General features: G+C 31.9%; 1 protein-coding gene across 1 annotated transcript in view; it reads right to left on the reverse strand.

The window, feature by feature from the left end:
* LOC135128019 (ecdysone-induced protein 78C) overlaps nt 1-19,106 on the reverse strand; it is a 111,098-nt gene that overhangs the window by 18,568 nt on the left and 73,424 nt on the right. The window contains exon 3 of the mRNA XM_064054810.1: nt 11,128-11,269. Within this exon, the coding sequence (XP_063910880.1) occupies nt 11,128-11,269 (142 nt within the window). The remainder of the gene's footprint in view (nt 1-11,127; nt 11,270-19,106) is intronic.

The following is a 19,106-nucleotide window of genomic DNA, read 5'->3' on the forward strand; positions in this document are numbered from 1 at the left end:
AAATTCGACAAAAATTCTAGAACTGAAATTGTAAAAAATACACATATTTTGGACGTCCTGTGCTCTAAAAGTAATTTTTATTTATACTAATGGTGTTAGAGTGGACATGGAGAAATGGAAACTCCAGCGTCAAAAATTATTGGTGTCGTGTTATGACCAGAACTTTCCTCGCCCCTGAAGTACCTGATGGACCCTATTACATTCAACTTCCAAACATATGTACTTCCACTGCTTACCCTCGGAAAGTAATATTAATTTTAATCGTAAAAACATCTGGCGAATTGTCGATTTTGATAGACAAGTAATCTTAAGTAACGTGTAGTCAATAAAACCCTAATACCAATTATGTGGCAATTAAAGAGCGGTTTTAGATGCACAAACATTTGTTAAAATATTCGCACATATATGCACAAAATTCCTTGGAAATATGCACAATTTTTGCAAAATAGGCACATTTTTATGCACAGATTATGCACTTTATCTCCGGTGACCCGGAAAGAAAGAACAATAAACTACAAACAAAAAATTGCTCGAAAGTTGTTTCGACAGAACTTCCCCTGCTCCTGAGATACACTGAAACATATCCAGCATTTTCGAGTTGAGTTTTTTCTTTACACAACTTTGTGATGACGTCATCAACATTTTGCAAGAACACCTATATCAACTTGGATTAGTGAAGTGTATTTCGCACATTTTGGGTAGAATTTATTCGGCAAAATTTTGAGATGACGTCCTCAATTTTTTGGGAGGGAATGAACAGATAGATTTTGATTAACAATTTATCATGGTTACAATAACTTTAAAATGTCTGTAAGATTTCAAAGTATTCAGCTTTGCAATTCTTTATTTATTCAATAAAATAAATTGACTCATTCATTAATTTTTTTTCAGTGTCCCTGTATAAGCAGATCTAAAAAATGAGGTTTTTAATTTGATCAATAAAAAATTGGTCGAAGGCTATAAGTATAATCCGACAAAGCCAGCTGTTTAAAAAAATTATAAAATTTGATTTTACGATTTTCGTTTTGTAATAACCGCTGTAGAGTAAAAACCAGAGGCATAAATAACACCCCTTGTCCTTCAGCAGTAAGTAATAGCAAGTGAAGCTCAAGTATTTATTTATGTGTATACATCGAAATAATGTCACGTAGGAGTTAGTTTGATTTGAATGAGTTTGTCTTCTCAAAACAGGAGTAAAATTATATTAATTAAACCACAATCGAACAAAATGTTCTGAATATTATAATTCTTAGTTTATCATTATTATATAAAGACGTGCGTATTCTTCACATTTTCGAGAAAAGGAGGTGACTCGTTCTTAATTTGACCAATAAAAAAATTGCGATGATGTCATCAACATGGATAATTCTAGTCATAGCATAAAAGAAAAGTAGTCACACCGTTATACCAATTCAATGTAAGAAAAAAAAAAGAAAGGACCAAGTTCACCATCGAACCACAAACGCACGTCGCCATTATCTCCGATACACCCACTGCGCCACGGAGACATTCAAACCGTGTCGGGAATATAACATTATTATACCTTGCAAATGTTTTTGCGAAAATTTGAATGTTTAGAGGACAAACTGAAAGTGGATTCATACACTACAAGTATATGGCTACATTTAACCATCTACATGATATTTCTGATATACATACAATTTGACAACAATCGGTTCAGCAGTTTCGGAGATTACGTGTCTAATAAAAATGGATACAGACAGGCAGTCAGACAGACGGGCAGACTGACAGACAGACAGACGGAAACAACAGATTACCTTTTGTATATTGTAGGGGACATGAAACATCGGGGAAACATAAAAGTGGCCATTCGTCCGATGGACTCGATCGCAATAGTTCCTTCGCTTACGCTCGTTAATTAAAAACACGACACTTTTTTTTTGTTCTTATAATTACCACTGACGTTTTTTCAAATTTTCCATTGTAAAATTCTGTTCTATCTGTCGATAACATTTTGTATAAAGAAAAACTTTTTTCTACATCAGATATGTAAGTGGGCTGCACTTTAACGCACTAATAATGTCGGAACCTAATTCTACAGTAATATCTAGTGATTCGCTACTTAAAATTAAACTAATGTTTTCTAGGAGCTTGAAACCAGTTTTTTTTATTAATTAGCTCTTTTATCTTTTTATTTACAGAATCACCTATTTTTCCTGAAATATTCAAAGTATTGCTTCGAAAATTTTTAATTAAATGCACAGATTCAATTAAGGGCACTCTGTTTTTAATTTTTTAACTGTCACAGATATTAATTGATAATTCGCTTTATTAAACGCTAATTCGTTCAGTAAAGAATATTTTTTGAAAATTTGGTGACATATTGCGATGCCAATGCAATTGTCATTTGAAAATTTTAAAATCACTTATTTTTTATTTATTTGAAATATTCCGCGTAAAAAATTACGGCGTTTAACCAAGCACCCTATCCGATAGTAACGAATTCACGTGGTAGTGTAAAATTTGGCAACTTTTGTTTATATATTTGCACCCGCAAAGGTGACTTTACAAATATTTTTAAACATTACTTATTAAGCGATTTACTGCTGGAAATTATCCCCACCAACAATGTAATTACGTCCTCCCATTTTTTTTTCAGTAAACACGAGTTAAATTTTATAAAATAACATACTCCTGTACTTGTGGTTTATGAATCCGTACAAATTTTTTACCCAAGGCGTCAAAAGTTTCGCAAAACTTCCCTCGCGTGGATGCGAAAACTTTGTTATATACAGGATGATTACTCTTTCTAATAAGCAACTCAACATTATTATGATTAGGAAATTATCTTACTTCCAGAGCATAAGCTAGAGAAGTATTTTAATAGGATTCATTTGGAGAATGACTAATTTCATGTTTTCTGTGCGTTTTACGACTTGTTCTATTTGAAAATTTCGGTCTCCCGTTAGTCCGTCTGTTGTCTTGTCTTGCCGATTTAAGGGACACGTAAAGTCTTAAACTATTAAATTTTAAGACTATAGTGTAGATTAGATAGTTAAATGCTAACCAAAATTTTTTCGTTCATGGATACCATGTCGTTATCTCAAGATTTTTCTAAATAAATCCTCACTTATTTTAATAAGATATTTATTTTTTATTTTTTACTTTAAATATTTAGATTTTTGGAAAAGATTCAAAATTACTTTAATTATAAGAAAATTGTAAAATTTATCTTAGAAAATAAAAAAACTGACCGCTCTGAAATTTTACTAATATTTCAGTTATCATAAATTGTAGAAAATTGCTAATCAAAATGGATCTATTTAACCCTTTAAAACTTCTTGATGTAATCTCAAAATTTTGCTAGAGAAACGTTATCTAAATTTGAAAAATATAGTGTAAGTAGGTTTCATATTTTTTATTTGTTCCTCACTTGTAAACATCAATTTACCAAGTCATAAATTTTATTGAATAATATGCGTCTATTAAGCTACATATAATTTTTATTTTAATGCATAGTGTTATCATACAAAAATGGTCTAAAGGGGCAAGGAGATTATGCCTTTGGTCTAAAGTTAATTCGACATAACTGACCTCGTCGCTGAAGTACAATAGAACAAATCTCGCTTCTTTAAAAAAATTATAAAATTTTATTTTGCGAAATTTATTATTATTATTATTATTTTGGTTAGCGTTATACAATCTACACGACACTCATAACATACAGTTAAAATTTGATAATAATCGGTCAAGTCGTTTCGGAGATTCTACCTAATGAAAATTTGGACAGACGGCAAAAAGACAGACAGACGAAAACCCGCTTCCGTCTGTCTGTCTATACACATATACTTCCTTAGCTTATGCTTGGGAGGTAATAAAATTTGAATAATCAACTTTTATAATTTATCTAAGAAACAGGAATTGTTTGATATGTGATGGAAATTTTCACTAGACCAATTTTTTGTTTACCATTATACCGTACAAAGTAAAGTAAAGTAGCGCCAAAGTTGGTAAAAGTGAACACAAACTTGGAATTACAATTTTACAGGAAGTTTTTTGCGGTGTCATATTGGCAAGAAATTCATTGGAAACATTGATGTTTCTATTTAACAGGAAGACATTTTCACCAGAAGAGGCAAATCTTTTCAAGATATACCTAAAGAACAAGAACAAGGAAAACTCGTCAGACCGGAAGTGATTTAGCTCCTATGTCGTCCCTTTCTCTTCTGAGCTGCTCTTTCTGTTATTAATTCTGAAGTGTGTTTCTACTTTTTTATAACAAAGGCCTGAAAAGTAATCTAAGCATTATTGCATTTGAATTTCATGTTAAATTATGACAGCAATGTTTTCCGAGAATTTCAGGAAATAAGTCTGAAGGGAATACGTTTCAGCTTGCGAACTTTAGGCATCAAGGGTTTTCAAAATGTTCCAACCCCTTTCAGGTTTAGTAAGAGTGTTGTCAAGCTACAGAGAAAATATTAATTCTCCAAGTAAATGGTGACTATTAATAAGTAAGAATTCGAAAAGTCTGTTGTGAAAGAAAAAGCAAGATAAAACCAACATAGACACTTGAGTCGAAATTTATTGATTACTTCGGCTCTAATCTACTTTGGGAATTCCCTAAAGTTAATACTGATGGGAAGTGTTTTGTGGTTGTGATAGCGGATGTAGCCGAAAAAATTCTACTCAACTTACCCGAAGGGTATATAATTTCAAGTTAAGAATTGGTGTGCTTCAAGTCTGTATACATTGGATTTCAGAGTTTGGCCAAGTTGTGTTATTCAAATTCGTTACACTTAGTTAGACAGTTAATCAATATAAGGTTGTTTTATTCAATTTTGTATTTAAAAATAAGTAGTGCGGTAATCTAACTGGTTACCCAACTCAAATGCGTGAATACTGTAACTGAAATTTATCGCAGTGTCGTAGATCAAGTTAATGATCTCACAACTTTTGCAAGCTTTAAACCTCAGGGGGATCTCTTATTAATTTACTGAATTTGCTCAGTTACAAATAGATTTAGTGCTAATACCCGAGGAAAATCAGGAAATTTTGCAACGAAAGGAGATCGATTGCTAAGTTTTTTTGAACTATAAACGTACAATTACACAATCGACTAGAACTCGCAACATGACAAGAAAAAATGTGTAAGTTATAAGCCCGATTTAAGCGAATATAAATGTATCAGTAATGGAAAAACCAACTATTTGGTGACGAAGGCTTAATTCAAAAGCTCTGACAAGCAAGCAAATCAATGAAATTGCACTTAAAGCGAATATTAAAATATCCAAAATTTATACATCAGGCATTTATAACAAAACTGTATTGATTCAAATTGAAGCATGCGTGAATCATGTTTTCCTCCACTTTCAGATAATCCCAATGATTTATTGCTATTACCATATTTTTTTTTTGTGGAGGAAAACCGAACGACGCTGTCTGATACCGATCTCACACTGCCACTATAAAAAAAACTCAATTTCTCCTAACTCTGTACGTTAACAGCTTCTAGCACAGAATTCAAAAATTAAACACTTGTTGCAAAAATTGTTTATTATGATTCTGAGTCTGAAGTGACGAATACATTAAATTAATGGCTATCGAACAAAGCTATGCAACCTTTTAAATTTCTTGACAAATGAAACGAGTTAGATGACTGCTACCACTATTTATTATTGGTTGGATTGTCGTCTTACACAGTTTATCACTAATAGAGATTGTGAACCTAGATGTAAGTATGAAAATGCAAATTCAATCATTTATTATTGTCAGTGGTGTGGTTTTATTACCCATTACTCAATACTATCTACCATTCTCATATGAAGTCTACAATAAAATTCGTTTAAGGACTTAACAGAAGTAACTTCTGCTGTGTTCGAATAACCATCAACAAAAATAATGTCTTTTACTTATTGTTTCCGTATAAGTTTTGTAAATATCTCAGCATCTGAGTGATGTCAGAAAGAGGAATGACTCTTCAATTATTATTATTCTAGTACTAACGAGTGTTGTTTTAGTTTATTGCTCAGTGCACAGTACACTCGGTTTTATGTAGAGAAAATACACGACGTGGGCGACCTCTTGTTATTTCATTTAGAAATAACGAGAGGTTTTAAATTTAACTCAACGTATTTTCTATATTTGTGCAGTTTTGGTATAAATTTGTTTTTTCTGGGATATTAATAGCGGTAAATTACTTTAAACGTATGTTTTTCTTTACTCAGTTTCATATTTACACATAAAAAGTACTTGGTGATTTTTTAAATTTCTGCTCTAGTTACATATAACTGTTACGTTAGCAGTTTCAATTTCACTGCTGATGTAAGTATCATGAGTAACTAGAGCAAACATTTAAAAAATCATCCGATCTAACACAATGTAATATAAAGGATATTGGAGCCATTACATATTTTCTTTGTCAGATTTTAACAAAAAAGAATCTTTTGGTATATTTGCAATGTTAAAAACACAATAGTTCCCCGAAAAGCGGATGAGTAATGAATTTTTTTACAATTATAAGTAAATTCTATTTAAATTTTACAAAAAAGTATGCCTGTATATTTGAAATTTATTAATCCACGCCTACCTTTTTCTTAGATAGCTATATTGTTGGAAATAAATTAAAAATTGTACTAGTAACCTTTTCTTAAAAAATAATATTCCTGTATACTCGTCATTTAGCGAATCATATTTTTAATACTGCGTGTGCAGGCTTTGGGAAAATTATGGTAAAACAAAATTTTACAATCTAACTTACCTAGAGTGTGCAAAACCAATTTTTCTGAAGTTTTGCACACGCTTCAAACATTGCTAATCGAAAATCATTTGTTCATCCCTTCCAAAAATTTGATTACGTTATTTCACGGTTTAATTAAATGCATTTTGCTTGGAATTTAGAATGTCATATGTCTCGTTATTTAGAGTTTAGTAATATAGGTATTCGTATTTGTTTGAATTATTTATACGTGTTGATTAAATAGAACGCGCATTAAAAAGTAGATGACGTGATCACAAAAATTTTATTGTAAAAATATTATTTGATATATTATATCTCGATCTCTGTAGACGTTAGTAGGCCATGTTTTAGTAATTTTTTAGGTACCAGAATCGACTCCATCGGGCGATTGGCTATTTCATGTTTTCTTGACGTTCCATGACCCCTAGAGTAGGAAAAATAGGTCTCCCGTTTCCGTCCGTCCGTCTGTCTGTCTGTCTGTCCAACTCAATCTTTGTCAATTTTTATTAGGCAGGTAATCTTCGAAACTACTCAAATTTTATATGATTGTGTGTTATAGAAATATCGTTTAGATGGTAACACGCTAACCAGAATGTGTCTAATCACCCCCACCAACAATGGGATGACGTCATCTTTAAAATTTACAGTAGTAAATGTTATTTAAATTTTATAAAGTAACATACTCCTGCATTTGCGGTTATGAATACATGTTGAGTTTTTATTCTAGAGTCTAGACATTCGCATTTTTGAAAAAAAAATCTAAATTTTAAAACAACATACTGCAATTTAACTTTCATTGAACTTAATCAAAATGTTTTCGTTTATGCCCCCCAAAAAAAGGTGACGTATAATTTTGCTGAATATTCTGCTTCTTGTAATTTATAGAATAACATAATCCTGCTTGTGCGATTTATGAATCCGTGTTCAGTTTTTACTGTAGGCATCTAAACTTTTGGGAAAAAAATCAAAATTTTATAACAACATTTTAGAGATTAATTGCAAATAATTCAAGGTTGTAGGAAGCGTGATATATCGTTATCAAAATTTATTCGTTTATGGCCTCCCCAAAATATGTTGACGTTATCTTACAATTTTGCTGAACAAATGTTCTCCAAATTTGTGTTTACGTTAGACATCTAGTTTTTCGGAGAAAAAAATAGAATTCTTTCGAAGTATAAACATAAACAGTCGAAGTTAAACATATGTACTAGGAAACCGAAAATACATTTTTTCCTATTATCGCCTTTCAGTATTGTCCACACGTGTGCTCCGTTGGAATTTACACCACTGGTTTTTACTTTAAGAAGTTATTACAAAATAAAAATCGCAAAATCAGATTTTTTATTTTTGAAAGAAGCGAAATTTTTTGAATTATATTTTAAGAGCGAGGGAAGTTCTGCCGAAATAACGTTCGACCATTTTTACTTCCGAACGTAAACGAAGAAGTATTGTAATCGAGTTCGTCGGTCGACTCTCTACTTTTACATTTTCTCGACCCCTAGAGTACGAAGAAGTGGGTCTCCCGTTTCCGCCTGTCCGTCTGTTCGTGTATCCGTCCGTCCGTCCGTCTGCCCGTCTGTCCGTCTATCTGCCGTCCCGGATTTTTATTAGACAGATAATGTCCGAAAGTACTGGGTCGATTGTTGTCAAATTCTGTACTTAAGCATTATGGGTATCATATAGTGATGTTAAAACGCTAACCAAAATTTGTGTAATCATCCCCACAAATAATGTGATGTCGTCACTTCAAAATTGTACATAGTAAATGCGTTTTAAATTATATAAAATAACATAGTCCTAGACACGTAGTTTACGACTCCGAATTAAGTTTTTACCCGAAACGTCCAGATTTTTGGAAAAAAATCAAAATTATAAAACATTTGAAATTTAATTTTCAGTCTGTAAAACCGAATGTTTTGAAATCTTGTACATGTTTTAAAATTATTATAATCATTATACATTTTTTATTCAAAATATATTTGCTTATCTTCTCCAAAAAATTGATGACGTTGGCTCAAAATTTTGCCGAACAAATCCTATCTAAAATGTCCAAAGTATGATATGCTTGTAATTTATCATTCCATTCATATTTTGTGGATTTGCTTATACAGGGTGTCACAAAAAGTCAATTAATGCGTGAATATATTGTATTTATTTAATCAGGAACTGCAAAACCGAATGCTTTGAAATCTTAGAGATGTTTTAGAGTTATCATAAACATGGTAAATTTTTGATCAAAATGTATTTATTTATCCATTCTCTCTAAAAAATTGATGACGTCACCTCAAAATATTGATGAATAAATCCTGTCTTAAATGTGCAAAATATTTTTCTATACTTGTGATTTATCACTGCATTAATATTTTTTTAGACTTGCTTATACAGGATGTTTCAAAAAATTAATGAATTGCAAAACTGAATCCTTTGGAATTTTGGAGACGATGGAAAGTTATTGTAAGCATGGTAAATTTTGCCGAATAAATCCTATCTAAAATGTGCAAAATATGATTAGTCTATACTTGTAATTTACCATTGCATTAATATTTTTTAGATCTGCTTATACAGAGTGACTTCAAAAAATTAATCAATCAATTTACTTTATATAATAAATTTGTGTTTATTGCCCCTAAAAAATTGATGACGTCATCTCAAAATTTTGCCGAATAAATTCTACCCAAAATGTGCAAAATATGATGGGTTTGTACTTGTGATTTATTATTGCATTTATATTTTCTAGATTTGCTTAAACAGGTGGCTCAAAAAAATTAATGAATGGGAATTTATTTTATTGATTAAATCAGGAACGGCTCACTCCATTTTCCCAGAAAATTTTTGGAATATAATACTGTTATTTTTATTATTACACTGAACCAATCCAAGTTGACAGACGTGTCCTTGCAAAAATGATGACGTCATCACAAAATTGTGTAAAGAAAAAACTCAACTCGAAAATGCTGGATATGTTTCATTGTACTGCAGGGGCGAGAGAAGTTCTGTGGAAACAACTTTCGACCAATTTTTTTGTAGGATATCTAATAATCTTCAGAATTTAGATCATTGTGGTCTTAAGGTCATAGAAAAAAGAATATAAATGATCCGCATTTATAAAGCTCTGTAGACACTTATTTTTTAAACACTCGCTCCGCTTGTGCCTAAATAAACTCGTGTCTAAAGAGGTGTTTATAACACTTGTTACATTGAATATAGCTATGCGACTATCTCAAAAATTCTTGTGACCAAAGACGAAAACTTGTCAACTTCATCTTCTGGCAAAAGTAAACCAACCGAAATTTTCTAGATTTTGTATTCAGAGAAGACCTACAACTACTCATTTGGCAATATAATGAAAAAAATTAATATTTTAGCTGCACAAACTTTTGGCTGATACGCGGAAACACTTGTGGCATTTATAGTGGATTTTTTAACTAAAGCACTTAATTTTAGGTCCAAGTTTTTAAACATAGTTTAGTAATTTTTGAAATATTGACATTTTAACTGCGGGTGCGAGATAAAGATTTTGAAAAACTTTATTTAGCTTCAACTCTAACTGAACTTAAATGTTAATGGCACGACCAATATGAAAAAGTGCCAAACTTTTTGTGGCAATAAATCTGAAGTTGATGTAAATGGTAATATTTCAACTGTACCAATACAATGTATTATTATAAACTTTTTAAATTTGCGATAAGAATAACCTATTCTTGGTTTTGAGATTGATATATATATTTGATATTTCACGAGAGTTGTCAACCTGAGACATTTTTAAAGTTTAATTTAACATGGTTAACATGTCATCTGTCAAGGATAATTATGACATTTGAATTTCTACTCCGCTACTTCTCTTTTCTAGAGGGGTTTCGAGGAAATAGCGAGAAATATGACTGGCATCTGCGTTGCGCACTCAATCTCTGTTCTTAAATCTTTTCAAATTTGCAGAGTAGACTAAAAATGAATAATTGTTCTCTTCGGGTTCTATGAATTTTTACCTATTTTCGCTAGATCTACAGATACATACACAGTTAGGATTTAAACAGCAAGATCATTAAATGTAGTTCCTTTTGTGCAAAGAAAATGCAACACAATTAGTAAAACACGTTTATACTTGGTTGAAATTTTTTGTAGCGGGTGTGTGTAGTGTGTTGTGTTCGTGCAGTGACCGATTAATAAAGCAAAGGAAACTACTATTATCCTACATTTATCATTTAACATAAGCGCTAAGCATATTACTGGCAGAACACCGTTAAAACACGATATAAAATTAGACGAGAGTAGAAATACTTCTACGTCGTACTTGTTTTTAGCCAATTATGTTCTCTTTTGTTTCCAGCCGGAGTTTCGCGTTCAAGTTCATCCATTACGTCGTTCGCGTGGTGCCATAAAGAGCATCTGCTGTCAGCGCACGGCAAATAAATCGAGTCCATTATACTCACAGTCCCTGGACATTCCAACGGAGAGGCATTTTTTGAACCTGCAGTACTGACATCGATTCCTATTGAGACGTATAACGAGGCATTTGCCGTCACGCAAACATCTGTACTCGATCTGCTTCTGTATGCTCCTCCTGAAGAAACCCTGAAAGAATTACATTCATTTAGGAAAAGTGAAGCGATGTTTGTTTTCTTGTTTGTGTGTTCCCCGAAGGAGTTCTTTCGCCGATGAATGGCCGGTCTAGCGCGCAAAAACAAGTTTCGCTAAAGCGGAAGAGATCGACGGACCGTTAGTTTGGAGAAACGATGCTGGGACTTGTTCTAGAGGGTATCGATTACCTTATCGGTGGACTCGGTGCATAATTACGAAGATGTTTGCACTATAGCGGTTCTAGTGTTGAAGAAATCGTTACTTGGGGTTGCTTGATGGCGGCTCGATTGCCGGTAATTCGTGTAATTGGAAGAGCGACGCTGCGCGAGGTGTTAATTTATGCAATTCAGATGGATGGATCAATACACCAGATGGGATGCCTAATTGGATTTTTGCTTCTGTAATTTATGAAAAAGTGGGGGATTTTGCAGCAGGAAGTTATTGATTGGTGCATTGACGACCTCTGATCTTTTGTTCCGTGTTTCATTTAATTATTAAAAGAGCTCATACACTATCATTCGGAATAGATCAAACAGATCTGACGCCCAGTTTTGCCATGGTAGACAACTATTTTTAACGTGATTTATCCGCTGATGGCTAAAAATATTTTCATACAACTGTCTTTAAAAAAGACAAATTGTGGTAAGCTTTAACTCTTTCCTAATACAAATTTTTAAAATACAAACAATTTTTTTCAGAAATATTTTCAAAAATAGATTTTTACATCCTGAGCGTAATGAATCTTTGTGGTGTTTTTTATTTTATTTGTCAAAGAATTTAAAAGGACCTTGTAGGCGTCTGGTGTTTCATTTTTGAAAGAATTTTGAAGAATCATGTGGGTTCCTGCTCTTTTGTTTTTTAAAGAATTTTAAAGAATTTTGGTGGCCTCTGATTATATTTAAGAATTTAAAAATCTTGGGGGCTCTGGTATTTTGTTTTAGAACGAATTTTGTGGAAACTTGGTGATTTTCGCTTTTCTACATATTTTCGTGGCCTCTGTTTTTTTTTACTAATTTTGACCTCTGGCGTTTTGTTTTACTACGAATTTGAAAGAATTTTTGAGGCTCTTGTTCTTTTATTTTTTTTAAAGAATTTTGAACAAGGGGACCTAATATATCTTTTTAAGAATCTTACAGTTTTTTAAGAATCTGCAAATCCTAGGGGGTTCTGGTGTTTCATTTCAGGACGAATTTGAAATATTCTTGGGGACCGTCTCTGTTTTATTTTTGAAAAAAATGTAAAGAATCTTCAGGGCTTCGGTGTTTGATTTTTGAGAGAGCCTTAAAGAATTTGAAAGACTTTATAAGAATTTGAAAGAATATGAAATAATTTGAAAGAATTTTGAAGAATCATGTGGGTTCCTGCTCTTTTGTTTTTTAAAGAATTTTAAAGAATTTTGAAGGCTTGGACGTTTTGTTTTTAAACGAATTTGAAAGAATTTTGGTGGCCTCTGGTTTTTTTACTAATTTTGACCTCTGGCGTTTTGTTTTACTACGAATTTGAAAGAATTTTTGAGGCTCTTGTTCTTTTATTTTTTAAAGAATTTTGAAAAAGAGCACCTGATATATATATTTTTTTAATTTTACAGTTTTTTAAGAATCTGCAAATCCAGGGGGTTCTGGTGTTTTATTTTAGAACGAATTTGAAATATTCTTGGGGACCGTCTCTGTTTTATTTTTGAAAAAAATTTAAAGAATCTTCAGGGCTTCGGCGTTTGATTTTTGAGAGAGCCTAAAAGAATTTGAAAATCTATAAGAATTTGAAAGAATATCAAATAATTTGAAAAAATTTTGAAGAATCATGTGGGTTCCTGCTCTTTTTTTTAAGAATTTTAAAGAATTTTTGGTGGCCTCTGATATTTAAGAATTTAAAAATCTTGGGGGCTCTGGTGTTTTGTTTTAGAACGAATTTTGTAGAAACTTGGTGATTTTCGCTCTTTTATTTTCGAAAAAAAAGAATTTTGAAGGCTTCTACGTTTTTTTTTAAACGAATTTGAAAGAATTTTGGTGGCCTCTGTTTTTTTTTACTAATTTTGACCTCTGGCGTTTTGTTTTACTACGAATTTGAAAGAATTTTTGAGGCTCTTGTTCTTTTATTTTTTAAAGAATTTTACAGTTTTTTAAGAATCTGCAAATCCTAGGGGCTTCTGGTGTTTCATTTTAGAACGAATTTAAAATATTCTTGGTGACCGTCTCTGTTTTATTTTTGAGAAAAATTTAAAGAATCTGCAAGGCTTAGAGTTGTTTGATTTTTGAGAGAGCCTGAAAGAATTTGAAAGACTTTATAAGAATTTGAAAGAATATGAAATAATTTGAAAGAATTTTGAAGAATCATGTGGATTCCTGCTTTTTTGTTTTTTAAAGAATTTTAAAGAATTTTGGTGGCCTCTGGTGATATTTAAGAATTTAAAAATCTTAGGCGCTCTGCTTTTTTGTTTTAGAACGAATTTTGTAGAAACTTGGTGATATTCGCTCTATTATTTTCGAAAAAAAAAAGAATGTTTAAGGCTTTGACGTTTTGTTTTTAAACGAATTTGAAAGAATTTTGGTGGCCTCCGTTTTTTTACTAATTTTGACCTCTGGTGTTTTGTTTTACTACGAATTTGAAACAATTTTTGAGGCTCTTGTTCTTTTATTTTTTAAAGAATCTTGAAGAAGAGCACCTGCAATATTTTTAAGAATTTTACAGTTTTTTAAGAATCTGCAAATCCTAGGGGCTTCTGGTGTTTCATTTTAGAATTAATTTGAAATATTCTTGGGGACCGGCTCTGTTTTATTTTTGAAAAAAATTTAAAGTATCTTCAGGGCTTCGGTGTTTGATTTTTGAAAGAACCTGAAAGAATTTGAAAGACTTTATAAGAATTTGAAAGAATATGAAATAATTTGAAAGAATTTTGAAGAATCGTGTGGGTTCCTGCTCTTTTGTTTTTTAAAGAATTTTGGTGGCCCCTGATGTATTTAAGAACTTAAAAATCTTGGTGGCTCTGGTGTTTTGTTTTTAAACGAATTTGAAAGAATTTTGGTGGCTTCTGGTTTTTTTTTACTAATTTTGACCTCTGGCGTTTTGTTTTACTACGAATTTGAAAGAATTTTTGAGGCTCTTGTTCTTTTATTTTTTAAAAAATTTTGAAGAACACCTGATATATATTTTTAAGAATTTTACTGTTTTTTAAGAATCTGCAAATCCTAGGGGCTTCTGGTGTTTCATTTTAGAACTAATTTGAAATATTCTCCGTGACCCTGTCTGTTTTATTTTTGAAAAAAATTTAAAGCATATTCAGAGCTTCGTGTTTGGTTTTTGAGGGAGCCTGAAAGAATTTGAAAGAATATGAAATAATTTGAAAGAATTTTGAAGAATCATGGGGGTTCTTGGTCTGTTGTTTTTTAAAGAATTTTGGTGGCCTTTGATGATTTTTAAGAATTTAAAAATCGTAGGTCTCTGGTATTTTGTTTTAGAGCGAATTTTGTAGAAGCTTGGTGATTTTCGCTCTTTTATTTTCGAAAAAAAAAAGAATCTTCAGGGCTTCAACTTTAAAAGAATTTGAAGGAATTTTGGTGGACTCTGTTTTTTTTTTACTAATTTTGGCCTGTCGTGTTTTGCTTTGCTACGAATTTGAAAGAATTTTGGAGACTTCTGTTCTTTCCTTTTTGAAAAAATTTTGAAGAAGGGCACCTGATATATTTTTTTAAGAATTTTGCATAAATTTGGTGGCCTATTTCAAGAACCTGAAAATCTTACGGGCTTCTGGTATTTCATTTTAGAACGAATTTGAAGTTTCTTCGTGATCCTGTTTTATTTTTGAAAAAAATTTAAAAAATCTTCGGGGCTTCTCTTCTTTGAAAGAGTCTGAAAGAATTTGAAAGACTTTATAAGAATTTGAAAGAATATGAAATAATTTGAAAGAAGTATAGTAAAGAAAGAAAGAAGTGAGTACAGTAATCGAGTCCATCGGACGAATGGCCATTTTTATGATTTCGCGACGTTTCATGATCCCTAGAGTATGCCCGTGTGTCTGTCTGTCTGGTGTCCGTGTCGATTTTTATTAGACCCATAATCTCCCATACTACTCGACCAATTGTTGACAAATTTTGTAACTTTTAGGAATAATATGTAGATGGTTAAACGCCAACCCAAATTTGATTAATCATCCCCACCAACAATTTGGTGACGTCATTTCAAAGAATTCTAGTTTAAAATGATTTAAATGTTGTACAATAATGTACTCCTATATTTGTGGTGTACGAATCCGCTTTGAGTTTTTTCGCTAAATGGCCAAATGGTCACAAAAAATATTAACACAGTATAGTAACATTTTATCACTAGCTTAAGATATAACCGTCCGTGGCCATGCGGTTAATAAGGCGTTAACACGCGGTCCGACGGTCGCACGTTCGATGTTATACTCGCTATTTGTTTTTTTCTCGTTTTCTCTCGCGCTGTGTATTATCTACGTTTATCATAACAATTTTTTATTGATCGAATTAAGAACGAGTCGCCCCATTTTCTTGAAAAGGTGAGGATACGCACGTCTTTATTTAATAAGAATGAAATAATAATAATATTCAGACCATTGTATTCAACTGTGGTTTAATTAATAATTTTAACCTCTGTGACGAACTCGCAAATCAAACAAATTTTTACATGACATTCTTCCGATGTATAAACAAACGCTTGAAGTTAAAGCTTGGTATTATTGCTGAGAGGCCATTTTTCCCGTTGGTTATCTGCTTTAAGTATATTTTACTTTGTCCGTCTTTTGCAATTTGCGCCCCATGACACAGGGGATGCAGGGGTGTTATTTATGCGATATAAGGTTATCACAAAACAAACATCGCAGAAACGGGATTTGTTGGACTTATATTTCAGGAGGTTAATGATTTGATTCTTTTTTATACCTATGGACATTTTTATCGTTGAGTGATTTCTCTTATGGTTGCTCTAGTATCACATGATAACGCCATCGTAGTTTACATATTTATGTAACAAATGCGACATAATATTGTTCCTTTAAATAGTTTCTTATATCATAACCGCACGATTCTTGCACTTAATAGTTACGCTGTTACAAAATTTTTTAATATCGGCTAATAATTTACGGAAATTTAATGAAATTTATACACTTTCAACTGTGGAGCCAGTACAGTATAGTGTGACCATGAATACAGTGATTTTTTGATTTTGAATTTTTCAAGCCTTAGACTAACACAGCTAAAGATAAGCTTGTGCTGTCTAAGAGAAGCGTGACAGCCAAATACAACAAAGTCGAAAAATCGCTCTATTCCTTGGCACACTATACCTTGATACAGTCATTGTTAAACTATTGTACGGTTTAATGAATCAAAGTTGTAAAATCTAAAAAATACCTATAATATGGTTGCTTTGATTATCGTACATATGAAAATAAACGTCGACTTTTGCCGAATGTAGAAATAGGATTAAAACAATTGAACAAATTCAAACTTCCAGTGGTTAATTCAATGTGATATCCATTCACAAACTCTTTATTTCGTTAAGTAACTGTTACACATTCCAAAGTTTCTCCAGCCAGAGATGTTAAATAATGCATCACACACACCGGGTTCGTTACATCTTAGTAGTATCCTTATATTTCACCAGTCGATGATGGCGAAAAATAAATGGAATAGAGAGATCAGGTTTACAACATCTGCTAATTTCGTCAGTTAACTATTACTAATGTTGTAAAATTAAAACTGACAAGTATATTTGATACACTAAGGAAGAGCGGATCCGAACTCCGAGTGTAACACCGATGCTAATCCCAGCTAATGAATTGTAGAGATGTGTAATTGCTTTATACAAATTTGTGTATGTGAGCTGAAATAAACCGATTGAAATGTTTGTTCGACGTATTCCTCCAACAAGTAATTAAAATAATGCACCGTTAATCTGATAGTGCGCCAAATTTAATTAATGTAATGAAAGCTAACAGCCATTGAAACCGCATTCTCACATAACTAAATCTTGCCTAATCACCACTGGATTTAATTACTTATTAATACAGAGCGATTCACGAGTAATTATGAGTCTGATAGAATTGGAAACGAAACTCAGAATGTATTTATAAAGGCTTCGTAGACGTATTTATTTGTGTACCAAAAACATTAAACATATCTAATAATCTCGGAGATCATAATTTTCACAAAAACATCGTTTTTGAAGTTTACAATAAAAAATGATTTAATTTAATTCACGTGATCTATTCCTTTACCAACGTAACATTTTCATCCGCATTATTTAAACCGTCGGTTGAGATACATTCTAGAAAGTCAAGGGTTAACAGACAGCTTCCTGCCCCATCTTCCCTAACGACCACTTCAAGGCAATCCAACACCCTTCTATGGTAATGCGCAAAACAATACAAGTTTAATGTCAATGAAAATTAAAGAAACTCACCTTAAATTATTTCACACTCGAATAAACCGAGAAAACACACTGGCAACGTTATCGGTAATATTTTCGAAAGATTGCGGTAACGTAATATATCACCCTGTATAGTAAAATCAGTTAATCATATGCAACGGGCGGAATTGTATCTCATACGCTAGAACCAGTGCTGTCGCGGCGATAGTTTGATTACAAATATATTTTTCTTTTGGGCTATTTTAACATAATATAACATTTCAAGATCACAAATCTGTGGTCCTGTGGTTGAAAAATTAAAAAGGGCATCAAGTATTATTATTTGAAGTAATATAGTAATATAGAAGTAGTTTTTTACTAGTTGTAAACACTCCAAGCGACGCACTGGCTATGACCTTGTGGACCAGATCAAGGCGTCCCCGCTACTCGCCGTAAAATACACCTTACTTCAACTGGGGGATTGCAGCGGTTAAAACAAATTCCCGCGTACTGATCATATGTTAACACTAAAGCAAACATCTAGGTTAAATGGGAAATAAAATAGTATAAAATTAGACTTTTTTGAGATTTCAAAGTTTGTGCTTGTAGTAAAAAATTATAATTGATATTGCAGCAATTGATTAATGAACTTTTAATTTTCGTGAGTGCCTTTATTATTGCAAGTTAGTAAGTAATAGCGAACTAAAATATGCAAAGCCTTTCTTAACGATCGTTAAGTACCAAGTTTTCATTAAAACTACATAGTTTTAGTGATTATTCAAAATTATATTAGCCATATAATATTTACTTGTGGGTTTTTACGAGCCTGAGTATAAAACGGTGTCTATATTGCGAAGATGTTCGTATATTTTAAAGTAACTAAATTTGTTTTTAATTAGTTCAATTCAAATAAGCTTCCAGTTTAATTACCAGTTTCACCAAGGCACACGACGCGTTTATAGAAACATTCTGGATGCAATTTTATGTCTTTGTACTGTGACTCGAAAACAATTTTAGTAGAAATTTTTTAATTAGAACCGTGGATGAAGGCTATTTTAAACTGTATGCATTTTATTCGTTTTTTTAACTTATTCCATTTTTCAAAATATTGCGCTTTTTAAATCTTACATTTTTCGATTTTTGAGTTCTTTTATTTGTTGATGTTTTGAGTGCTCGATTTTTAAAATCTTCTATTTTTCGAATTTTTGCCTTCTCGTTTTAAATTTTTCGATTTTTCAATTTTTCGCAATTAATTTTTCAGTTTTTCGATATTTCGATTTTACACTTCTTCGGTTTATCGGTTTTTTTAAGTTAAAATTTTTCAATTTTGAATTTTCCCATTTTTTGATTTTTATCCACTTCCATTTCTTAATCTTTTGATGTTCGATTTCTGGATTTTTCAGTTTTTCGATAATTCATCTTTTCGATTTTTCACTTTTCCATTTTTTCAGCGTTTAAGTTTTGGGATTTA

Source organism: Zophobas morio, unplaced genomic scaffold (genome assembly GCF_036711695.1).
Source record: "Zophobas morio isolate AGI-343-1 ecotype UQ-CSIRO unplaced genomic scaffold, CSIRO_AGI_Zmor_V1 ptg000012l, whole genome shotgun sequence".
NCBI lineage: Eukaryota > Metazoa > Arthropoda > Insecta > Coleoptera > Tenebrionidae > Zophobas > Zophobas morio.